Source organism: Rhinolophus ferrumequinum, chromosome X (genome assembly GCF_004115265.2).
Source record: "Rhinolophus ferrumequinum isolate MPI-CBG mRhiFer1 chromosome X, mRhiFer1_v1.p, whole genome shotgun sequence".
Classification (NCBI taxonomy): Eukaryota; Metazoa; Chordata; class Mammalia; order Chiroptera; family Rhinolophidae; genus Rhinolophus; species Rhinolophus ferrumequinum.
In genome coordinates, this window is record NC_046284.1 from 47,842,103 (window position 1) to 47,869,109 (window position 27,007).

Here is a 27,007-nt window from a genome sequence, read left to right on the forward strand (position 1 = left end):
AGGCATCTTTTGATTTATTCCTTGATCTCATTGTTGACACATTCATTATTTAGTAGCATGTTATTTAGTCTCCATGTGTTTGTGTGTTTTTTAGTTTTTATCTTGTAATTGATTCCTAGTTTCATACCACTGTGGTCAAAGACGACATTTAATATGATTTCAATATTCTTAAATCTATTGAGACTTTTTTGTGGCCTAACATGTGGTGCACCTTGGAAAACGTTCCATGTGCACTTGAAAAGAATGTATAGTCTGCTGCTGTAGGGTGAAATGCTCTAAAAATATCCGTAAGATCCATGTGGTCTAGTGTGTCATTTAAAGTCGCTGTTTCCCTGTCGATTTTCTGTCTGGAAATCTGCCCATTGGTGTCAGTGGAGTGTTAAAGTCCCTTACTATGATTGTGTTATGCTTGATCTCTGCCTTTATGTTGATCAATATTTGCTTTATATATTTGGGTGCTCCTATGTTAGGTGCATATTTACTAGGGTGATGTTCTCTTATTGGATTGATCCCTTTATTATTATGTAATGTCCTTCTTTGTCTTTTATTATAGTCTTCATTTTAAAGTCTATTTTATCTGATATAACTATTGCTACTCCAGCTTTTTTCTCATTTCCATTTGAGTGAAATATCTTTTTCCATCCCTTTATTTTTAGTCTCTGTGTGTCTTTTGATATGATGTGGGTCTTTTGTAGACAGCATATGCATGGGTCTCACCTACCCTATGTCTTTTGATTGGAACATTTAATCCATTTACATTTAAAGTGATTATTTATAAGTACATAGTTATTGCCATTTTATTATTCATACCTTTTATTTTCTTTTGTGTTCTTCTTTCTTCTGTTTAAAGAAGCCCTTTTAACATTTCTTGTAATGCTGGCTTGGTGGTAATGAACTCCTTTAGCTTTTCTCGTCTGGGAAGTGCTTTATCTCTCCTTCAATTTTAAATGATAGCCTTGCTGGGTGGAGCATTCTTGGTTGTAGCCCCTTGTTTTTCATCACTTGGAATATTTCCTGCCACTCTCTTCTGGCCATCAAAGTTGCTGTTCAGAAATTAGCTGATGGTCTTATGGGAGTTCCCTTGTACGTAACCAGTCTTTCCCTTGGTGCTTTTAGGATTTCCTCTTTGTTTTTAACCTTTGCCATTTTAATTTTGATGTGTCTTGGTGTGGGCCTGAGTTCATCTTGTTTGGGACTCTGTGTTTCCTGGGCTTGTATTTCTATTTACTTTGCCAGGTTAGGGAAGTTTTCAGTCATTTCTTCAAACAGGTTCTCGATCCCTTGCTCCCTCTCTTCTCCTTCTGGTACTCCTATGATACCTATGTTGTTATGCTTGATGTTGTCCCACAGGTAGCTTAAACTATTTTCATTTTTTAAATTCTTTTTTTTCTTTTTGTTGTTCCAATTGGGTGTATTCTGCTATGTTGTCTTCTAAATCGCTGATTCAATCCTCTGCTTCATCTAATCTGCTATTGATTCCTTCTAGTGTATTCTTCATTTCAGTTACTGTATTCATTATTTCTCAGTGGTTCTTTTTTATGGTTTCTATGTCCTTCTTTATGTTTGCTATCTCTTTGTTGAAATTCTCACTAAGTTCCTTGAGTATTCTTATAAGCAGTGTTTTAAACTCTGTCTCTGGTAGGTTGGTTGCCTCCATTTCGTTTAGTTCTATTTCTGGAGGTTTTTATTGTTCCTTCATTTGGCACACGTTTCTTTGTTTCCTTATTCTGGCTGCCTCTCTGTGTGTGCTTCTATGTTTAGGTAGATCTCCTATGTCTCTCAGTCTTTGCTGCATGGCCTTATGTAGTATGTGTTCTGTGTGGTCCAATGGTACAGTCTCCCTGATCTCCTTTGTGTGTGGTCCAGGAGTGTCACTTGAGTGTGCTGTGCGTGTTCTCCTGTTGTAAATGAGCCTTGATTACTTTTGACACATCAGTGAGTGGGACTGACTTCCGGGCTGACTGACTGTGAGGACTGTCTACGTTCACAGTGTATGAGCTGCTTTGTGGGGGCTAGCCCCTTACAGGATTCGCCCCCGCAGGCTCTTGTGCCTGTTTAGACACCTCCCCCTTTGGGTGTCCCACTTGTAGGGCTAACCAGGTAGCACTCTGGTGTGATCTGAAGCCAGCCTCTGGGTGTGTTGTTTCTGGTGTCTTTTGGGAGGGGCGCCCATGCAGGCCAATTTCAGCCTTGCCTGTTCCTGGCCAGCTGCTACCTGGTAGGAGCCACAAAGCTATATGTTGTTGGCTGCTGCCAGTGCTGTGCCTGGAGGCATGTGGGGGTGGCCTTGCTGTGAATTGAGACTAGCTGCCACCAGTTGTGGGCCTGAGGCTGCTTAGTAAAATGCCCAGGGTCCTGTAGACCTATTGCCACCCGCCGGCTGCCTGTAAGGTCCAGCTGTTGAAAGAGCCTCCTTAGGTTCGGGGGCTAGGCTGCCTGAACTGGTGCTGAGAGTGTCCCAGGCAATGCAGCACTAACTGGGCAGGGTGGAGTTCAAGTGAGTCACTAGATATGGCCAGTGGTGGTTTTTACAAAGTTAATGCAGATTCAGTTCTTCCACCAGTGCCCGTCCTGCGACCACTTCACCCTTAGAACACCATAACCAGCCACCACTTGCTTCAGGCTCGCAAATTCCTGACAGCTGTGGAGTAGAGTGGCTGCGGTGCAGGTTTTGTGTCTCTGTCCACCACGAAAATCTCCCGGGACCATCACAGGCTGTCCACTGCTGTAAAAGGCCTCTGTGCCTTGTTGGGTGGGGCCAGCCACCCAGGTGCCCAGAGTGCCCCTGACAATGTAGCTCTAGGTAGGCAGGGTGGGGTTCCATGGAGCTAAGGGTTGTGGTCTGTGGTTTCTACAAAGTCAATGCTGTCTCTGCTCCTGCACCAGTCCTGGGCCTGCGATCACCCCGCAAAAATGCCCCGAGTACACCACGGTTAGTCACCACCCGTCTCAGGCCCGCAGATTCCCGGGAGCTGCCTCTGAGACACTGTGATGCAGGTCTTGGGTTACCGCCGACCAGTAAATGTTTCCAGTGTCACCGCAGGTATCCCGCCAGCTGCAAAAAGGCTTCTGCAGCCTGTGGGGAGGGGCCGGCAGCCCAGCAGTCAAGAGTGCCCCAGGTAAAGTAACACCAGTTGTGTGTATGTGGGGTAAGGGGGTGGGGGGATGGGGGGGATGGGGACCCAGGTCATCATCAAGGCAGTGCGCATGTACAGATTCCACCAGACCAGTGCGGTCCTAGACTTGGCCCTTTGAAGGAGGGCTTAACCCTGAAAAGTTGGCGTCCTCCTGTAAGCCACACGTGTATCAGGATCCACACAGGGACAACAATGGCTCCTGTCCCTCCAGCTCCTGCACCAAAGCCACACCACTCAGTCCTTCCCTGCATGTCTCTGGGCCTCCTGAGCTGCCATCCCTCCACCAGAGACCAGGTGAGTGCCCACAAGCGAGTGAGTCCATGTGCCGGCTCTACAGGAGGGTGTCTGTGTTTCCAGCTGCCCTTCTCCCCATCAGGAAGGGCAGACAGAGTCCTCGATGATTTTCACTATCAGATGCCATGTGAACCTCTCTTCCTGGCACAGGACCCCTGGACTGGGACCCATCCATCTTTAGGGGGAACATCTGCCACCGAGGTGTCCCTCCAGGTATTCAACCACCATCTGTGGGCTTGGGGTCAGCCCGCTTTGGGTCTTCCCCCCTCCTACCCATCTTGATGTGGCCTCTTGTTTATATTCTTAGTTATAGGGGTTCTTCTGTTCAGCTAGCCTTCAGATGATTCTTGAGATTAATTGTTCTATAGTTTATTTGTAATTTTGGTGTGATCCTGGGATGCAGTAGGCATAGCATTTACCTAATCCACCATCTTGGACCTCTCTTGCAAATTCCCATGTATTTTCTTTCTTCTTCTTCTTCTTCTTTTTTTTTTATTTAATTAAAGGTATTGGGATGACAATATTTAGTAAAACTACATAGGTTTCTAATATACATTTCTATAATATATCATCTATATATCACATTGTGTACTCACCACCCAGAGTCAGTTCTCCTTCTATCACCATATATTTGTCCCCCATTACCCTCTTCTACAACCCCTCCTCCCTTACCCTGTGGTAAGAACTAAACTGTTGTTTGTGTCTATGAGTTTTTGTTTCTTTGTTTGTTTGTCTCGTTCCTTTGTTGCTTTCAGTTTTATATTCTACATAAGAGTGAAGTCAGATGGTTCTCGACTTTTTCTGTCTGACTTATTTTGCTTAGCTACTATGGAATACTATTCTGCCATAAGAAAAGATTAAATACTCCCCTGTACTTTCTAATTTCTAAATTTTCTATATTGAGTATGAAATGCTTTTGTAATTTAGGAAAAGACTATTTAAAAAACATACGTATTTATACCCATATATAATTAAATGCTGGCTGCGCTCCATAATGAGATTTTAGAAAACTTAATCAGGTAGGATTAAGGCCATAGACAATTTACAGAAATTAAAAGATTTGAGAGGCTATAAGCTGATATACTTTTTAAAATGATCAGGTTTTGTAAAACATATGCATGGATCATTATCAAGTGAAATATATTAAAATTCATGACATCAAAACTAAATTAATACAGTAAAGTAATTTTAAATTGGAAGAAAGGACCTTTACAAACCTGCTTTCTGGTTTGAGCTCTTGTGTTCCGTAATCTTCGAGCAGAATAAAAGATAAAATAGCCCACAGTTGCTGCCGTAATAATAAAAAAGGACACAGAAACGAGGAAAATTGAATAGTGATTCACCCAAGGGCCATGTTTTTTCCCTACTTCGATGACCATTGTTACTTGTATGCCTCTTTGAATTGATTGTAGGATTTTTGTGCCTTTCAGATTGCCAATCATGATTGCAACAATGTCTCCTGCACCTGTAAAAGAAAAGGAATTTAGTTTTGTTTTCGTAAAGCATTCTTAGTATAAAAATCCAAGTGCTGAAGTGATTTTAAATGATTCCCAATGAGACAAAGAAAGGATACTCATTTACTTAATTAACATTTATTGGGCACCTAATATGCATATATAAATTATAGCAGATATACACATGCCAAGACTTGGTTACTAATCTTAAGGAACTCATAGTTTCGTAAGGAAGCTGTGATACATAACACATATCTCCACTCTCCACAGATTAGGCACTGATAATTCAACAGTTGAGTCTGGGGCCTAATTTGCCTCTTATATATGAAGGCTTTCTGTAAGATAAATAGTCCCCTGGATGGTAAAGAATAGGGCTTACATCCTATGGAATCTGAGATTTGGGAAAGACAGAAATATTTTAACTGTACATTTCCCAATTTATAAGGTAGGATAGACTTTCTCAGGAGCTCACTACTAAAAAGTGCAACGATTTACATATTAAGATTAGTAATTTGAGAAAAATAATGTTTACAAGCCCAAATGTACTATATATACATATATATGTATACATTTATTTAAGCCCAAATGTACTATATATATATATATATATATATATATATATATATATATATGTATGTATTCCATTTCTTTTATATCCTCAAAATCAATATAAAATTTGTCCAAGGTACTCTAAGGTTTTGCATGGACCTAATCTGGTTAGCAATGACTATAAAACTGATAGAGATGTATGTTACTATTCAACACCAACTAAAATCAATTCTAAAATTAGACTAAATTCATTACTTAGTCCAGTAGTCTAAGTGTTAGTTGTGTTGACCCTGAGAATGAAGGTACCTACTAAGAAGGGCTCTTGGTGGCTGATTGGGCTCAAATATAAAAATAGAACTTAGCAGTCATTGCTGAGCAAGGGCCTCTCATACAAGCTGTGCTTCAGGGAGAAGCTTCCACTGAATGGCCTGCCTGCACTATGTTCCTGCCATCTGAGCCAACCAATAAAGGAGTTCCTGGAGTTGTATTTCAACCAATATGACTGGGATTTTCCCAGTGCAATCATAGTTGTGCAGTTACAACCTCATTAACATCTTCACTAACCAATCAGGACAGTGTTTTTTGGACCAACCAAACTGAGGATTTGGAGTCCTCATTTGCATGAGAATGGAGCAATCAGGGACCAGGGGCAGGGACTTCTCTATATAAGTAAGCTTCCCTGTGGCTCTTGGAACGCACTTTCCCTGGCTGGAGCCATACCAGCTAAGCTGACTTGCTGGAGCAGAGCAGAACTGTCTTGCTGGAGAGGGGCTGAGCTGCAACACAGGGACTGCTTCACACCTAGGGCCACCTCCCAGCTATGCTTTTCTCCAGCTGAGCTGTATCACAATTGAGCTGTTCCACAGCTGTGTTATATCACAATTGAACTGTTTGCAATGAATAAAGTCTCCTTCCCCTTCACTGCACCCCAAATTGGGAATTTCTGTTGGTGTTGACTGGCATCAACGACCATAGACCATCGGGGTTAACAATCTAAAGGTCTAATCTCTGTAACACTTCCCTCTTTAACCCCCCACTAATCTTTCTCCTCCCTACCACCCAACTATATAAATGTTGTGAAAAAAATGAAGGACAAATATCTTTCCCGATGCTGTGAGAATGTCAGATGACTCATGCCATTTCAATGCTTATCAAGGTTTATATTCCTTCTAGTTTATAGACCAATAACCTTAAGCAAAAGAATAGAGTTCTTTGAATAGAGTTCTCTTAGAGTTCTAAGAGATTACCAACCAGAGAAACCTCCCACTGATATTAAGTTAAAGTACTATCTTGGTTAATGATCAAACTCTAATCTGGAATAAACAAAACCACACACACACGACTCTAAAAGGCCCTTCAAACTAGAATTTAAATACAAATGTACAATATTAAAATAGTATCCATACTTTTAATAATCAAATTAAGAGTACAAACCTTAAATAGCAATATACATAGCAGAATTATTACCCAGGTAATCCCTTAAATTTACTGCCCCCAGTTGCCAAAGTCTTCAAAAGGTCCTCTCTTTACTTGAAAGTATATATTCCAAAAATACATTTATAAGGTATTATTACAGCTCTTTAAAGTTCTAAAAGATACTATTTTTATTTATGATAGCCAGTTAAACGCTTTTATAACTTTACTGACTTATTTGCAATCACTCATTTGGTAGACATTGATGACTCATTCTCTTCATGTTTACAGGGGGAAAAAATCTCAAAGGCAATGGGAAGTGAAGGAGTCTGAAATGCTTACAGTTGCAACTTTCTCCTCTATCTAGTATATGACCCAAATATCCTTTATGGGTCTAGAGAATTGGTGATTTTGCAAGAGAGTGGCTCATTTTTCTATTTATTTGGGGCTTTAAATGTCTAGCTTTGGCACTAAAAGCATAGTCTTTGTCTTTTCTCTACAAGCCATCTGTCAGGAAGATTTCTGGTTATAAAGTTTTGATTAACTATATAACCTAGCATTCATTTCTGATACTGTAACCTGTATAATCTTTGAAGGCATGGATAATTCTAAAAATTAGGTTTGGGAGTACATAATAATTTTAAAGATTTCTTTTTAATAATAGATGTCTTCTGATTTTTTTTGACTAACAGAAATACGTTTTCATTCTTTTAGAAGATATGAGGTGGGTGGCAGGGGTGAATGCTCAGGAACATACACACCATTGTGGTCAGATGGAGATTAAAAAACAAGGATAGGCAAGAAATACATTGTCTATACATAATGAACAATGCTGTGCTTCAACCACCCCAATTCATACTCATACAAGCTATATATAGTCCAACTACTGAATCAGCTTTCTAACCACATAAAAGACCTATTTCTAAGTGTTATTATATATGTCCTCTTTACATGCCCCTGCAACTATTTAAAAACTGTTCCCCCTCCACTGTTCCCAACCACAGTTAATGGCATTACAACTATCTGGTCACCTGGTTTAGGAACCTCAGAATCATGTGTGCATACTTACTGCTAACCTACTAAGTCATGTAGATGCTACTTCCTTGGCATCTCCTATGGTATTATCAGATTCTTCTTTCCATTCCTGCTGCCTATATAATATAGGCCATCATAATATCCTTACATGAACTACTTCATTAACCTCCTAATTGGTCACTGAATATCCAATTTTCCCCCCTCCCTTCATCAGAGCTGACCTTCCTGGTTGACTTTTGCCATCACTTGGTTGAATAATGCCTGTTCCCTGCTCAGAAGTCTTTACTGACTCCTTATTCCCTATTAAAGTTTGACTCCTCGGCCTAGTATTTAAAGCATTATATGACCTGGTCCCAACTAACCTTTCAAGTTGGATATATCTCCACTACACTCCCATGTCATGAACACTCAGATCCAGCCACATGGGCCTAACTATTGTTATTCAATTTTCATAACTCTCCTTTTATTCCTTCTGTTCCCTCAGCCTAAAATGTCCTAATCTGCTCTGACACTTCCACCATCCTTCTCTGCCTGTCTGTTACTCAAATCCAGCTCAAATATTGCCTCCTATGTTAATTTCCCAAGTTCCAAGTTGGAATATAAATGTTCTCTCTCTCTTTTTTTTTTTTGTCACTTGGTTTTAACATCTTCTAGTACTTCACTTTGCTTTGCATTTCAATTGGCATGCCATATGCCCTCTCTAAGAACATTTTAAGGGCAGAGACCATCTTTTAATTAACTACAGTAATGCTTTCCGTTATCTTGGATTGTCAGGGAATTAGGTGTTCCATATAAATAAAATTTTCAAGTAATAAAAATTTTTACACAAACATTTAATTTTAACAATTTTGAATGGACATTTAGAAAAGTAATCTACAGTGCCTGATTTTCCTACCTAGGATATACTGATTATGATTTATTATCGACAGCAGATCATCTTTGTAAGCCATTATTTAATATAACAGTAAGGTCATTTGTCCCCAAACAGTTATGATTTTTCACCATAGTCATAGATTTTTGGAGCTTGAATGGACCCTAGAGATCATTCAGTTTGACTCATTTTTGAATTCTCACCTTGAGTAATTTTCTTTGGAGGAAGAATGTTCTCACTTGTTGCGGCTAGCAGCATCTCTCCTCTCTAATCCTACTGTCAACTGAAAACTCAACCAAGCTTGGGTCTGAAGAAAGAGTAAAATAGACTTCCAGAGAGAGAGCTTGAGGGCTTCAGTGCAAGTACCCTCTGATATTTATATTGGTTGCTCAGTGACATTTTTGTTTACTTCCTGAATGCTGGTTATGCTCTGGATAATTGAGGTTGCCAGATAAGATTTATCTATAAACTAAGTGCTTTATATGCATTTAACATACTTAATCTCCACATCAACCCTACAAGGTAGGCATTGCTATTATCCCATTAAAGATAAGACTGACTGACTTGCCTAGGACAATACAAGCTAATAAGTGCACAACTGGTATCTGAACACAGGCAGTTTGGCTTCAGTGCCTCTGCTCTCTACCACCTTTTCCTACATCAGTTTTCTATCTTCAGTGAAATCTAAAGCTTTTATTTGACTGCAAAAATGAAATTTAAATAGGTACATTTGGGGGAGGGTGTGTGGTAAATGATTAATAACTGGTTCTTGGGGGCGAGGGGAGTAGGAATCCTTGATTTGCAGCATGTACCAATTTCCATGGTATAAATACTACTTCCAGGGCTGTATGAATGTGGAGTTGGGAAATTATGGGTACAGTTCGCTGAGCCATATGAGTCCAGCACACCGCTGGACATTACAGAGTCAAAACTCAAAGACAAGTAGTATACAGTTTAAAGCTTACAACAAAATTACTTGGTTTATTCATTTCACTTATTCATAGCTACTTGGAAAAGCCAGTCAAAGTTCACGTACAGTCCCAAGTTAAATTTGCTTTTCTACTTGCAACTCTGTTGAAAACCACAAAATATGATACGTACCATGAAATTCCAAAGAATAACCAGAATTCTTCTTGTGGAAAAGGAAAAAAAAAAAACTTTTCTGATTGGGGTGTGTGGTGTGTGTGTGTGTTGTTAAAGCAGGCCTTGCCGAGCCTTTGTCTCCCTTAGGCTTTCTCTGTCCCTAAAATATTGGAGACTCACAGGGCTATTATTATGCTTCAGCTGATTCCAAACCTCTGAAGTTAAAATTAGTGACTTTATAAGTGATCTTTTTAAAACATCACAAAACATATTCTGTATGTAAAAAGTTAGCCATTTATTATAAGCACCATATATGTAGTCATATTCAGAACTTATTCTGAATATTTATTCTCTATAATTTCTGGTGTATTGAGGAATAGAAAGTGAAGGGAACATTGAATATGCACACATAAAGACCAGAAGCTTTTCTCATCTTAACCAAGATTTAGAAAATGTGAAGAATGGCATTTTTTCAAAGAGACGATTAAAATATAATCTTTTGCCTACTTGAAAGGCTGGGGTACTGATATTTCCTTCCTAGAGAAACTCAAAGCACTGTTCAGGTGCTTATGAGAATTGATCTTCCATGAAGATAAGAGTTCAGGCCCTCAATAGAACAAGTTCAATTAACAGATAACCAACTTATATCATTGAATACATGTTCTTTATGCTGCAGAATTTGGCTTATCAGCTTATTCTCTTACAGCAGTACAACAACATATTAAACAGAAGTAGTTTCATTGCAATCTTTAAAATTATTGCTATTTCCTCAAAACATTCTTAGTTGATCTTTAAAACCAATATTTATGTACTAATACACAGACTCTTGTACCAGCTATCAACCTTTCCACTTTCCTATCTAAAATTTCACTATACCAACAACGTCCTTTGGAAAGTACTGTATTTTGCCATGTATAATGTGCACTTTTTTGCCCAAATTTGTGAGGGAAAAATAAGGATGTGCATTATGCATGGGTAGTACTAATTCTCTCTATATATAAATGTTTTTAATTCTTTTATTTATGCTTATGAGTTAAAAGTATAACTCTAGAAATCAATACCGATATCTGTATGCAAAATAATACCCTGGAATACAATGATTGGTTTTGTTGAACTTATGACCAACTTGCAACAATGAAGAGTTCTGGGCCTTCTATGGTGCCTAAATATCATAAATTTGTCACCAGTACATAAAATTTCTTGTACCTTGTATCTGTTCTTGTGTTTTAGAATTATTTGTCACATAAAATTTCTTGTACCATAATATGTTAAGAAATAAACGCTAAAATTCCTTTATAACACAAAAAAAGTACTTAAATGTAAACAAATAAAAATTTAAATTAAAATGAAAGGTTTTTTTCCCTGAAAGTTTAGGCCAAAAACGTGGGTGCACATTATACACGGGAGCACTTTATACATGGCAAAACATGATACCAGGCTTAAGAAACCAAATATGGGTTGAACGGCTCAGTTGATTAAAACATAGTGCTAATAAGATCAAAGTTATTGTTCAATTGCCCTTCTTGTGGAGTAGTTATATACAGAAGACAGTACTTGAAATCTCAATAATTAAGTTTTTTTTAAAAAGTATCTACACACATGTCAGACACTGTGCCAAGCCTTGGAGTTACAAAAAGAAATAAAATATATCCCTTCCCTCTAGGCCCTTGCAAATGACTCCTATATATTAGCCATTCATCATTATGCCAGTGAAACAAATTGTGCATATCCATCATCATGGCCTGCAATAGAAAAAAAATTCCAAAGCACATTCTGAACTGATACTGGGTTAGGAGAATATCTTCCTATATAAAAAAGAAAACATATTTTTCTTCAGTGTCCAATAACTTGTAAAATAACAAATTGTACTTGTTTTGATATTTGTGAATTTGGTAGTGCTCTTCATTTAAAAAAATTGGTAACCAGAAATAGACTAGAGTTTGAGCCAGGGAGAAAGCATAATGTAGCAAAAATAACACTGAAGTGGGAATCAGAACACTGGGTTGCAGTTTTTACCTCAAGGAGGTTAAGGCTGTACTGAATTTCTAAAGTCAAGTTCTGGCAAAGGAATGTGACTACATTTCTTCCTTTAGCCGTATGGAATTTCCAAATCAACTATTAATTTCATTCTGTTTTTCCAGAAAACATAGCACCCATTCCCCCACTCCACCCCCTTAAAAAAGAAAAGAAAAAACTAGGTTAAAAGTGTCTGGGACCTGCAGTGGTGGGCATCCTGGATGCGGTTTTTTTTTTTTTTTTTTTTTTTTTTGTGTGTGTGTGTTGTTTTTTTTTTTGTACCTTTTGACTCTTTAAGAAAACTATTACTGACAGACAACCAAGATGGTGCAGCAGGTAAATGCTGTGTTTACCTTCTCTCACAACCACATCAAAATTACAACTAATTTACAAAACAACCACTATTGAGAATCGCCTGAAATCAAGCTGAACTGAAGCCTTTCAACTAAGGAATTGCAGAAGAAGCCACCTCCAGACTGGTAGAAAGGTCAGAGACGCTGAATGTGTTGGTCTCACACACACACACACACACACACACACACACACACACACACATGACCATTAAAGATCGGGAGGGCTATTTCGGTGGTGGGGGTGCCCCCATCCCCTAAAGGAATGAGAGATACCAGCCCCACCCAAGCCCAGGGTTCCAGTGCTGGGGAGAGAAGTCCCATAATTTTTGGTTGTGAAAACCAGTGGAGATTGTGACTGAGCGAGACTGAGTGCGGCTGCATTCACAGGCGCTCCTCTTAAATGGACTGTGCACAGATTTACTCACCAGTGGAATCACTCGCTCTGAGCTCCAGGCTGCGGCAGTGGCTGGAAAGGCGGCAGAGACACATGGTGGGAAACTGAGTTGTCTGGCTTGGGACAGGGACTGGAGAGGCGGCTTTCTCCTGGACAGGGAGCTGGCAGAGGCCACTGTTTCTTGTTGAGCCCTCCCCCTTCCAGGTGTGCGAACACATGTGGCTGCCATTTCTGAGTCTCCCCCGTTTGTTCACCCTGCCCTGGTGATTTGAGACCTGGCCCCACCCAACTTTCAGGTACACCCAGGCCGCTTCCAGTGGCTTTCTCATGCATGCAGACTGCCTGCTTTGGCTCAAGCTGCAGACCTTCCTGGGGTTTCTCAAAGGTTTGCAGAACCCAGACAAGCAGCAGCTGGCTTCCGCTGAGTGCAAGATCCTGAGGCCTAGCAGTCGGCTGTTTTCGAATGTTTCAGAACTCAAATGGTCCTCTGGAATGGATTACGTTCGACAACCGAGGTACCACTGTACATAGAAACAAACATAGGGAGACAGCCAAAAAATGGGGAGACTAAGAAACAGGTCCCAAATGAAAGAACAGAACAAAGCTCCAGAAAAAGAAATAAGTGAAATGGAGATAAGCAATCTATCAGACACAGAGTTCCAAACACTGGCTATAAGAATGCTCAATGATCTCATAAAAATGGAGATGGAAACCATAAAAACCATAAAAAAGAACCAGTCAGAAATAAAGGATACAATAACAGAAATGAAGACTATATTACAGGGAATCAACAGTAGATTGGATGAAGCAGAGGATCCAACCAGCAATGTAGAAGATAAGGTAGCAGAAAACACCCAACCAGAACAGCAAAAAGAAAAAAGAATCCAAAAAATTGAGGAGACTTTAAGGGGCCTCTGGGACAACATCAAGTGTACCAACATTCGCATTATAGGGATACCAGATGGAGAAGAGAGACAGCAAGGAATTGAAAACCTATTTGAAGAAATAATGACAGAAAACTTCCCTAACCTGATGAAGGAAATGGACATACAAGCCCAGGAAGCAATGAGTTCCAAACAAGATAAACCCAAAGAGGCCAACACCAAGACACATAATTAAAATGCCAAAGGTTAAAGACAAAGAGAGAATCTTAAAAGCAGCAAGAAAAAAGCAGTTAGTTACCTACAAGGGAGCCCCGATAAGACTGTCAGCTGATTTCTCAACAGAAACTTTGCAGGAAAGAAGGCAGTGGCAGGAAATATTCCATGTGATGAAAAGCAACGACATACAACCAAGGTTGCCCTACCCAGCAAGGCTGTCATTTAGAATTGAAGGACAGATAAGGAGCTTCCCAGACAAGAAAAAGCAGAAGGAGTTCATCACCACCAAACCAGTACTACAAGGAATCTTAGAGGAACTTCTTTAAGATGGTAGGGGGGTTAAGGATGGGTGAAAAGGGAAGGGATTAAGAAGAACAAATTAGTTGTTATACAGTAGTCATGGGGATGTAGGGTATAACATAAGGAATATAGTCAATAATATTGTAAAAACTAGGTATGGTGCCAGATAGGTACTAGATCTATCAGGGTGATAGATGGGAATGGGGTTGGGGGCAGGGTGAAAAAGGTGAAGGCATTAAGAAATACAAATTGATAGTTAAGACAGTATGGGGAATATAACCAACAATGTTGTAAAGGTCATGTAAGGTACCAGATGGGCACTGGACTTATCAGGGGGATCACATCATAGACTGTGTAGATGCCTGACCAATGCGCTATACACCTGAAGAGCTGAAGTAGAATAATACTGAATGTCAACTATAACTAAATATATAGGTATATATAGTCACGGGATGGGGAGTACAACATAGGGAAGATAGTCAATAGTATTGTAACAGTTGTATGAGATGTTAGAGGGGTAGTAGCTTGAGGGGGGTTATCACTTTATGAGGGGTTTAAATGTCGATCACATTGCTTTGTACACCTGAAACTGATAAAAAATTAATTTAAAAAAACCCGAAATTGAAACCTAAGGACAACCAATCACAAACGGCCAACTAGGCTTTCCCAAATAAGATATCTACTTAAGCTATAGCCAATCAAATAATTTCCTTGCTCTGCTTCCATATCATCTCTATAAAAGTCTTTCCCTTAGCTCCCTTTGGTGGAGTGTTTCTAACAATTTCCAGTTTGGCACTGTCCAATTCAAACTAATTTTGGCTCAAATAAACATTTAAAGTTTTTAAAAATATGCCTCAGTTTATCTTTTAACAACAGCAAGTCAAGGTTTAAATCACCCAAAATGCTGTTGACAGGAGAAAATTTATTTTAGAAATTACTCCAATATTGAAGGTGTTAAAGTAATCAAATTAGTCCCAAGACGGAGTTACTCAAGCTAAGCCCCATATCAGCAAACCAAAAAACTAAGTTTACTTGCTGGCTCTCCCAGAAAAGGAAGGCCTAGGTCAACCAATTCATGCTTGCTTGGTCAGCACAAGTTACCTGATGTGGGCCAAGACTTTCCTTTGCTCCGTATAAGAAAAGTAACCCTGATGTAATCAATCAGCAAATGCCCAGTATAACGTGCTTGTTCCTGCTTACTTTGGTCTATAAAAGTATCTTGTACAGCTCTTCAAGAGACTTTCTGCTAGATTGGTTACTGCCTGATTCATGAATTGCTGAATAAAGCCAGTAAAATTGTTTAAATTAAAAAACAAAAAATATTACTATCATGAGGTAAAAATTACTCTCTACAGGATGAAAAAATTTGCCTTATTGTCTTCTGGAATCTGTAATTTTACTTTTGTATATCATCAAATACCTTTTTTAAAAAAAATAAATTGACTTTTTAATATATGGTCTAATAAAAAAATTTAAGCAAAAAAAAAAAAAGTGTCTGATGAGAAACACTGACCAACAAACCTCTATGGCCTAAACCCTGATCACAGAACAGCTGTCATTTCAGGATTTGAATCTTTAAATCTGTAGTTTGTATCAAAGGTGATTGTGAGCCAATTTACATGCTTTTCCTTCCTGGATTGTTAGGCAAAATCATTAAGACAAACTATAAAACATATTAGTTAAATGCCTCACTATCTGATTGAAGAGATAAGTCAAGGATTTATTCATAAATTTTAATGTATTATATCTGATACATTTTTAGAGTTGAATAGCAGAAAAGCTGTCATTTTTACAATTCTAGTGTATTGATACCATTTTATATTTGACAATTTAATGATCAAGAATATTTAATCTGGACCCTAATTGCTTAAACACAAGTTCCTACATCCAGTATAACTTAAACCACACTATCTTGATACTACAAATATATCAGTCACTTAATCCTATAAGGAATCCTTGAATTTCCTATTTAAAAATCATTAATGACACGATATGGCTCAAGTTTTTCACATTTGCACTCTGCTATCTAAAGTATTTTGGGAGAAGGGGCAGATTAGGAAAAGGTAACGATTAAGTAACAGAAGAAAGACAGACTCCAATTTCAAGTGTTCAACAATGAATAAAGGTTTGGGCATGTGCCTGTCTTAGGAACAAAGGTAAATAAAATAGGCTGTAGCAACTCTTACTACTGTTACTGAATATCACTCAATTAAAATGTTAATATAAATAAGTGGTATCTATTCTTGGCCCTACTGGCAAAAAAACACTCTCTAGTCATTATTCATAATATGTAGAAATTTGGTCTAGGATCCTGCTGGTGGCCAACCCCTTTCTTGGCTTTCAAAAGGCTAATGATGTGGTTTTGGTCTAATCTTAATTATTCATTTGTGAACACAAATTCACTGAACAAATATTTATCAAGTGCAAACTATGTAGTAAATTCTGTACTTCTGGACTTCTCCCCCCACATTTAAATATTAATGTGTCAAAATGTAAAATAAATTCTTAAACACTTTACAATATATTAAATATTCTAAGCACGATGGTATACTTACAACACTTTGGCATTCAAGCACAAAATACAAGGAGGTGGGGAAAACTATTCAGTATCTATTTCAACCAGTATTCCACTTTTAATATTAGAGAGTATTTACAATGAGTGAGTTACAAGTAGTAAGGGCAATTGAAGGCCAAAGTAGCTCTTTTAAAACTAAGCTCACATTCAATACTGCCCAACGTCCTGATAAATCAACGAGGTCAGCACTTCTGAATTCACTCATATCTAGAATGAACAAGATCTAAGTGTGAAAAATTCCAACATAATTCTTTAACAAACATTTCTTCCATCAGAAAATCTGGAACCAATTCAAGTGGACTTCGGGAATACTCATTTTGTCCACAGCAGCTTTCAAAGGATCACTTTCCCACCCTATAGCTCAAACTCTTTGGGCAACTGGGGAAGGTCAATGTATTTCAAAGACGGATAACAAAGGTCATCAGACCAAGCAGTCCTAAATGGCATTTTTAAAAAGATTTTTATTACAAATATAGCTAACATACAATATTATATTAGTTTCAGGGGTACACCATAGTTATTCAACATTTATATACCTAAAGAAGTGATCACCATAAGTACAGGAACCATGTGACCCCATACCACACTATCACATTATTACTGATTATATTCCCTATGCTGTACATTATAGCCCCATGACTTATTTGTTTTATTCCTGGAAATTTGGACCTCTTACTCCCTTCGCCTTCTCCCCTTTTATTAATTTTTCAATTACAGTTGACATTCAGTATTATTTTATATTAATTTCAGGTGAATAGCATAGTGGTTAGACATTTACATAATTTGCAAAGTGATCCCCCTACTAGTCTAGTACCCACCTGGGTACATACTTATTAATACATACTTATTAATGCATTATTCACTATATTTACATCTGCTTTACTTTATATCCCCATGACTATTTTGTAACTACCAATTTGTACTTCTTAATCCCTTCACCTTTTTCACCCTGCTGCCACACCCGTTCCATCTGTTACTCCGATAAATCTAGTACCCATCTGACACCATATATAGTTACTACAATATTCTTGGCTATATTCCTTATGCTATACCCAACATCCCCATAATAGCTTTGTGACAACCAATTTGTACTTCTTAATCCTTCCTCCTTTTTTCACCCACACCCTCAAACCCCCTCCCATCTGGCAACCATCAAAATGTTTTCTATATCTATGAGTTTGTTTTGTTTGCTTATTTTGTTCTTTAGATTCCACTTATAAGTGAAATTGTATGACATGTCTTTCGCTGTCAGACTTATTACACCCAGCACAGTACCCTCTAGGTCCATCCATGGCACCGCAGATGGAAAGAACCCATTCCCTTCCATGGCCAAGCAATATTTCATTGTATATATGTACCGCCTCCTCTTTATCTATTCATCCATCGACAGACACTCAGACTGTCTCCACATCTTGGCCATGGTAAACAACGCTGTAATGAACATATGGAAGCATATGTTCCCTTGAAGTAGCGTTTTGGGTATGTTCGGATAAATGCCCAGAAGTGGGGTTACTGGGTCCTTGTCTCTTGTTATAGCCTTTGTTTTAAAGTCTATTTTGTCTGGTATAAGTATAGCTATTGCACAGCGTTTTTTTGTTGTTTGTTTGTTTTGTATTTTTCATTTCCATTTTCATGAAGTATCTTTTTCCATCCCTTTATTCTCTGTGTGTGTTTTTCAATCTGAAGTGAGTCTCTTGTATGCAGCATATGTAAGGCTCTTGCTTTCTTATCCATTCAGCCACCCTATCTTTTGATTGGAACATTTAATCCATTTACATTGAAAATAACTGTTGATAGATATGTAGCTATTGCCATTTTATTATTTATATTTTTGATCTTCTTCGTTTTCTTCTTATTATTCTTTAAAAAGGCCCTCTAGCAACCAACTGAATGGGAGAAGATTTTTGCAAACAGTGCCTCTGATAAGGGGCTAATATCCAAAATATACAAAGAACTCATGCAACTCAACAACAACAAAAAACAAACCCAATTGAAAAATGGGCAGAGGACCTGAAGAGACATTTCTCCAAAGAGGACATACAAATGGCAAATAGACATATAAAAAAATGCTCAACATCACTAATCATCAGAGGGATGCAAATAAAAACAACAATGAGATATCACCTCACCCCAGTTAGAATGGCTATCATCAACAAGACAAATAGTAACAAGTGTTGGAGAGGCTGTGGAGAAAAAGGAACCCTCATACACTGTTGGTGGAAATGCAGACTGGTGCAGCCGCTATGGACGGCAGTGTGGAGGTTCCTCAAAAAATTACAAATAGAATTACCATATGACCCAGCAATGCCTCTCCTGGGTATCTACCCAAAAAATCTGAAACCATTTATCCATAAAGACACGTGTGCTCCAATGTTCATTGCAGCTTTATTTACAGTGGCCAAGACATGGAAACAACCAAAATGTCCTTCGATAGATGAATGGATAAAGAAGTTGCGGTATATATACACAATGGAATACTATTCGGCGGTAAGAAAAGATGAAATAGGACCATTTGTGACAACATGGATGGATCTTGAGATTATAATGTTAAGCAAAATAAGTCAGACAGAAAAAGCAGAGAACCGTATGATTTCACTTATATGTGGTATATGAACCGAAAACAACAAAAGAACAAGACAAACAAATGAGAAACAAAAACTCATAGAGACAGACAATAGTTTAGTGGTTACCAGAGGGTAAGGGGGGAGGGGGGTGGGAGATGAGGGTAAGGGGGATCAAATATATGGTGATGGAAGGAGAACTGACTCTGGGTGGTGAACACACAACGGGATTTATAGATGATGTAATACAGAATTGTATACCTGAAATCTATGTAATTTTACTAACAATTGTCACCCCAATAAACTTAAAAAAAAAAAAAAAGGCCCTCTAACATTCCTTGTAATACTGATTTTATGGCGATGAACTACATTAGCTTTTTCTTGACTGGGAAGCTCTTTATTAGCCCTTCAATTTTAAATGATAGCTTTGCTGGGTAGAGTAATCTTTGTTGTAGGTCCTCACTTTTCATCACATTGAATATTTCCTGCCAATCCCTTCTGGCCTGCAAAGTTTCTGTTGAGAAATCAGCTGACAATCTAATGGGAGCTCCCTTATAAGTTACTAGTTGCCTTTCTCTTGCTGCTTTTACAATTCTTTGTCTTTAACCTTTGCCATTTTAATTATGATGTGTCTTGGTGTGGGCCTGTTTGGGTTCTTCTTTTTTGGGAACTCTCTGCGCTTCTTGGATTTGTATATCTATCTCCTTCACCATGTTAGGAAACTTTCAGTCATTATTTCTTCAACTAGGTTCTCAATCCCTTGCGTTCCCTCTTCTCCTTCTGATACCTCTATGCTGCAAATATTGTTATATGCTTGATGTTGTCCCAGGGTCTTTTAAACTATTCTCATTTTTCTGGATTCTTTTTTTTTTTTATTTTTGCTATTCTGATTGGGTGTTTTCCAAATCACTGATGCAGTCCTCTGCTTCATTTAGTCTACTGGTGATTTCTTCTACTGCATTCTTCGTTTCAGTTATCATATTCTTCACTTCTGACTGGTTCTTTTTTTATGGTTTTTGTGTCCTTTTTTAATGCATGATATCTCTGTTGAAATTCTCACTAAGTTCCTTGAGCATCCTTATAACCATTGTTTTGATCTCTGTATCTAGTAGGTTGCTTGCCTCCATTTTGTTTAGTTGTTTTTCTGGATTTTTCTCCCGTTCTTTCATTTCAGACGTATTTCTTTGTTTCCTCATTTTTGCTGCCTCTCTGTGTTTGTTTCTAAGTATTAGTAGATCTGCTGTATCTCCGAATCTTGGCCGGGTGTCCTTATGTAGTAGGTGTTCTGTGGGGCCCTGGCCCAGTCTTTCTGGTCACACACTCTGGGTGCTCCAGGGTGTCCCTTGTGTGGGTTGTGTGTACCTTTGTGTGGCTTCGTGTACCTTGATTGCTATTGGCACATCAGGGGATGGGACTGGCCCTCAGGCTGATTGGCTGTGGGGTTTGGCTGTGTCCAGAGCTTATGGGGTGCTATGTGGGGGACTTACCCAATGAGTGGGATTTACTCCAGTGGGCTCTGGTGCCTGTTGAGACCACCCCTTGTGTGTGCTGCTTGTGGGTCTAATTGGGCTGCTGTGGTCTTAAGCTAACACCCAAATGTGTTGGTTCTGGGGCCTCTTGTGAGGGGCACTGGTGCAGGTCAACCACTGCCTGTGGTCGGTCAGGACTACAAGGTAGGAGCTACAAAGGGATCCATGGTTGTTTTATGCCTGTGCTAAACATGAAGGCAAATGTGGGAGGCTGCAATGTGAACCGAGGATGGCTGTCACCAGCACCAGGCCTGGGGTAGCTCTGCAAAAAGTCAGGACACCCCGAGGCATGCTGACATCTTAAGGTTCAGCCATTGATAGAGCCTCGTGCAGCACACAAGTTGGGTGAGGCAGGGACTCAGGGAGTCACTAGAGTGGGAGGAGTTGTGGTCACCAGGTTAATGTAGATTCTGGTTTGGTGCCAGCGCTGAGCCTGGAGCTACTTAGCAAAAGTCTCAGTGTACACTGAGGTTAGTTGCCGCCTGCCTAGGGCTCACTGACTCCAATAGTTTTCCAAGAAAGAGTGCAATGTGGGTGGGGCTGGCTGCTCCTTGAGAAAGTGGCTCCGGCATTGGGGGAGTTGGGTGGGGCAGGGTCCCAGGGGAGCTCATCAGACCAATTCAGATTCAGATTTGGCCATGGGCATGCGGGGAAGGCTCAACACACAAAAGATGGCCCCTGCCCACCAGCTGCATAGGAGGACTCCACATAGGAAAAATGGCGACTACTCTCCAGTCCTCATGCTGAAACCACACATCTCAGTCTGCTCCCCATATGCCTCTGACACCCCGAGTCACTGTCCCTCCACCGTAATCCAGGGTGAGTGCCTGTGAGTGAGTGAGTCTGTGTACAGGCCCTTTAAGAGGACATGTGGATTTCCCACAGCCTTCCATCCCACCTGGGTGGTTGGAATCCCCACTGTTTTTCACAGCAAGTTGCTGTGGGGGCTTCTCTTCCGGGCACCAGTACTCTGGGCTGGAGAGCCTGATGTGGGCCTGGGGCCCCTTTCTCCACCAGGGGGTACCTCTGTGGCTCAGATATCCCTCAAGATTCTCAACCACCATACTGAGGTTTGGGGCCAGCCCGGTCTGCGTCTCTGCCCCTCCTACCAGTCTCAACATGGCTTTTGTTTTTTATATCTTTAGTTATAAAACTTCTGTTCAGCTAGACTTCAGATGGTTCTCCAGATTGATTGTTCTATAATTTAGTCGTAACTTTAATGTGTTCACCTAAGGAAGCAGGCACAGTGTTTATGTACTCCACTATCTTACATCTCCCCTAAGTGGCATTTTTTTCATACCAGTAAAAAATTCTCTAAACTTTTAAGCCAGACTAGCCTCTCTTTCTTCAAATTCCTGTTTTCTGACAATTTTTCACCCATTTGATTATTGTCAGCCACAGATGAACCTAATTTAGGTTTCTTAAATTGACTGCTTCATAGCAGCTCCCTGGATTAAAAAAAAAAAAAAAAAAGTTCTAAATTTCACCTCACCAAATAAACACTCATATACAAATGATTTCTCTAAAGTATTGGAAACATATGTCTGTGGTTCACTGGAAACCAGACAAATCAGTACTGCACACCCCCTTTAATATGTCATTATGCTATTAACTAGCCTTTAGTTAAATTCTAGTCTGTTTGGGATAGGAAATAGGCATTAATATAGGTAAGCTGTTGGTTAAAGCAATGGTTCTTAACATTCTGTGTTGTTACAAATCATCTTTTTGGAGGAGGGTTGGTGGCAGTAAAGATGACCAATACCACTTTTTATTATTATCAGTCTTTTAAGCCAACAAATGAAATAAAGTCACACTGTCATGTTGCCTTTCTTTCTTCCCTGCACCCCCAAATACTTCTGCTGTACTTGTTGAAGGCAATCCGGTTGTTCCCTCATATCACTGGAGGATTGGTTCCAGGGTCCCCTTTGGATACCAAAATCTGCAGATGCTGAAGTCCTTGATATAAAACAGCATCGTATTTGCATGTAACTTATGCACATCTTCCCAAACTTTAAATCAACTCAAGATTATTTATAATACCTAATACAACATAAATGCTATGTAAATAGTTGTTATACTCTATTGTTTAGGGAAAAATGACAATAAAAACGTCTGTACAGGGGTGGCTGGTTGGCTCAGTTGGTTACAGCATGGTGCTAATAACACCAAGGTTGCTGGTTCAATCCCCACATGGGCCACTGTGAGCTGCACCCTCCTTAAAAACAACAACAAAAAAAGTTCATACATGTTCAGTACAGACCCAACCATTGTAGGCCTAACTACACAGTACACATCAGTAACAACATAACATTTTTTCCTGAATATTTTCGAATCTGTGGATGAGGAACTCGGCAGATATGGAGGGCCGATTATACTACATTAAGGAATGAGTCACAATTTGATATAGCACCAAAAAAAAAAATCTGGTAGATGGAGTCCCCAGGAAACAGCATATTAAAGACACTAGGGAATTAGAAGCAACACTGTTCAAAAGGTCACAGATGCATTATTTGTGGATGACATGTCATACTCACAGGTAAACAATTCTTAGAATTCTTATTAAAAACTCCTAAATGGGGTCAAATATATGGTGACGGAAGAAGAACTGACTCTGGGTGGGGAACACACAATGCAATATATAGATGATGTGTTATAGAAGTGTACACTTGAATCCTATATAATTTTACTAACTAATGTCACCCCTATAAATTTAATAAAGATAAAAAAGAAGTTAAAAAAAGTAAGTTACAGACATGATGGCCCTTTATTCCCAAAATATTTGTGTATATTTCCTAAGAACAAGAACATTCTTTAACATAACCACAGTACAATTATACAAACCAGGAAGATGACATTGATACAGTACTATAATCTATAGACCTTATTCATATTTAAACCAATTGTCCCAATATTTTACTTTATAGCTATAAATGTATTTCCTGATCCGGAATCATACAAATTATACTTAGTTGTCAGGTCTCTTTAGTCTTCTTTAATCTGGAACTGTCCATAGTCTTTGTATTTCATGATTTATTGAAGATATTTTATGGAATGCTCCTTAATTTTATTGATTGTTAAAAATTGTGGTAAAACATACATAAAATTTACCATCTTAACCATTTTTATGTGTACGCTTCAGTAGTGTTATGTATATTCACACTGTTGTGCAAACAATCTCTGGAACTCTTTTCATCTTGCTAAACTGAAACTCTATATCCATTAAACAACGAGTCTTAATCTGAAAAGAAAAAAGAAAAAAATCCTAATCCTGCCTGGACTATTCTAATTTTCAGCAGTCATATGTTTAGCATACTGTTAAGAACCCAAGGGCTAGATCAGCATTTCTCCAAGCTTTTGATCTCGGGACTCCTTTATACTCTTTAAAGTCATCGAGTATGCCAAAAAATTTTTGTTTGTGTAGATTATTTCTATTCATATTTACAATATTAGAAATTAACACTGAGGAATTTTTAAACTATTTATTCATTCATTTTAAATAAGTCATAAATACACGTTAATGTAATTAACATATTTTTAATTAAAAATAACTAACTATATTTCCCCAAAAAAATGTAATAAGATGGCATTGTCATTTGTACAAGTCTCTTTAATGTTAGACTTTAAATCATCTCTAAGTTACTGATAATACCTAATATCTGCTTCTGTATTAGATCTATTGTGTTCTGTTCTTCTCATTGAAATATAAGAAGGAAATCTGCACTTACACAGATATGTAATTAGAAAAATGAAGAGTGTTTTAATAGCATTTTCAAAAAATTGTAGATATTCTTCTTTGATACTATACCAAAACTCAACAAGTGGTAATTTCTTAAACGTTAGGTGCAAGTAGAATTTGAAACCATACCAATGAACTGTGTTAAATGAAAATCCATTTATCTACCTTGTATATTAAATGGATCCTTTATCTATGCATGGTTTGTAGTATCACACATTGGTCATTTGGAAAGTACTGGTTCACTGAGTTCTGAAGATCTCAGAAATGGTGACTCATTTCAAGACAATGCAATATCAAAAAAAATCACAGTTATTCTTTTGATACTATATCACCATTGATCTCATCAGAAAAGTCTAAGTATTAGGCAGTTGTCAAGTTCCCATGGTGGATAAATTTTCTAAAGTTCTAATTTTTGTTTGAACACTTAAATTTTATCATTAGCAACAAATAATGCCATTTGTTTTCCTTGAAATGACTGGCTCACTTAGTTCCCTTTTGAGAAAAGGTCTTCCAAATACCCAAGTCTGAACAACCACTGTTAGTAGTTCTTTCAAGTTGAAAAGAAGATGTTTGAAGAAAGCAGCTAGTTCAGCTCACAACTCAGTCATGCAAGTGCTTTTCCTTCAGACAACCATTATACTTTGGTCTGTTCCAGAAGTGCTTTATACCTACTTCCAATTTTATATATACAAAAAAAGTTGTGTATGACAGGGTAGGATAAATAATAGGGTAATAAAATTAATTCTTACTGATTCATCAAAAACATTTTTAAGTGAACTGACATTTTCTTTTTACTATAAATGCATGGAGGCATAGTATACAATACAGTTTTGTGCCTCTGTCTTAATTTGTGCTAAGGTACCAGCAGTTTTTCTGTCCACTGCTTTTACATCCTCTGTGTAAATGTCAACACAATGAATATGGCAAAAAATGTCCACATATTATAAAAATAGTTTTGACCTCATGGACCCCTGAAAGAGTCTCCAGGACCAGTGGTCCCAGACCATATTTTGAAAACTGTTGGGCCACAGTGATGATCCCTAAAGTTTAATATGAATGAGGATAACCTGGGAAACTTGTTAAAACACTGAGCTCCCAGGACCGATTCCCTGATTCAGTATGTCTGGGGTTAGGCTGGAGAATCTGCAGTTTAACAAGTTCTGTGGGTTCTTTGGCTGCAAGTCATCTGCGGCCCATACTTTTAGAAATATTGGGCTGGAGTTTGATCATAGTTTGACTGATGTTATTGTCAAGGAACTCTAAAACAGTTGTCTAGTCACTCTGACCAGATCAGTGCCAATCCTTTACCCTGCATAGAAAATCTCTGCCAATAGAATTATTTAGTTTTTATCAGTAAGTACTTTGCACAGATAAGTTTGAAAATTAGCCATATCATAAACAGGCCCATTGCTTTCCTGTTATAATACAACTCCACTGTCATTACTGTCTCATCTAAATCACTATAACTACCTCCTAACTGGTAACCAAGCCATCAGTCTTAGCCCTACAATTCATTCTCCTCACAGCTACCACCAGATAAGTGTTTCTAAAAGGGAAAAATATTCATATTATTTATTTGCTAAAGGCCCTTAAAGAGCTCCATTTCACCAACAGAATAAAGTTCAACCTCTTTTTATGTGATCCTGGCCCATGTGGGTTAGACATTCAGCTTTTACACTGCCTAGTTCAGACTTCCCTTGAGGTTATCTGGTTTACTTGAGTTTCACTAAATGATTAATTCCTTCAGGTTAGGGACTAGGTCTTTCATCACTGTATCTACGTCTAGTGGAGTGCCTGGCATATAATACAAGTCCAATAAACGTTTGATGAATGCAATTTTAAGTATGCTATTTTTAGTGATAATTTGAATCTTGATTCAATCTGAAAACAAATTCATCCTTAAAGATAATTGTGATGAACAGAGTCTAAGGTACACCTCCTCCCTACATTCAAAGACGGCATATCTTGACAGGACATGTATGCCTATAGCAAGGATGTATCACATATGGGTATACACAGATAAAAAGTTAAACACTAATCCTACTTTATAGACCTTGGGTTTAGTGTGACGCATACTGCCATAGTGCTGATCCCACTGAAATGACCATACTGCTAGAGCAGCACTAATAGTGGCAATAATCCCTCTCCAAATGGTGCTTGTCTACACCTCAGTTTCTCACTTACATTCAGGAGCTAGGACAGATGTCATTTTAGCCCTAAGCTCAAGTTAGAACCCAGTCATTTTGGTTCAATAGGAGACTGGTGATTTGAGCACTTAGGAGGAGATTCAGAGGACATAAAAGAGAAGTCTTAAAGCAGTTGGACAGGCTGAGTGTCTACACAACCTTAAATTTGTGCTGATATTGAAGAAATGAAAATAATAAGATATGCTATTGCAAGGTCATGCAGAAATTGTAGTAGGTATCCTGTAATTGTATTAAAATTGTTATGCTAAAGTTTTCTATTATCATAGTTTTTATTTGGGGTTAGTAAGGTGTGTACAAACCAAATTCAACATTTGTTGTTGCTATGTATTAATGCTTTCTAGAGGAACGTAAATCAGTTAACTCCACAGCATCAATGTATTCAACCCTTTGGGATAATAAA

General features: G+C 38.5%; 1 protein-coding gene across 2 annotated transcripts in view; it reads right to left on the reverse strand.

Moving 5' to 3' along the window:
- Nucleotides 1-27,007, reverse strand: part of RNF128 (ring finger protein 128) — a 112,826-nt gene that overhangs the window by 30,300 nt on the left and 55,519 nt on the right. For both annotated transcript variants that reach the window (XM_033118632.1, XM_033118622.1), the window contains exon 2: nt 4,649-4,896. In XM_033118632.1, the coding sequence (XP_032974523.1) occupies nt 4,649-4,896 (248 nt within the window). The remainder of the gene's footprint in view (nt 1-4,648; nt 4,897-27,007) is intronic.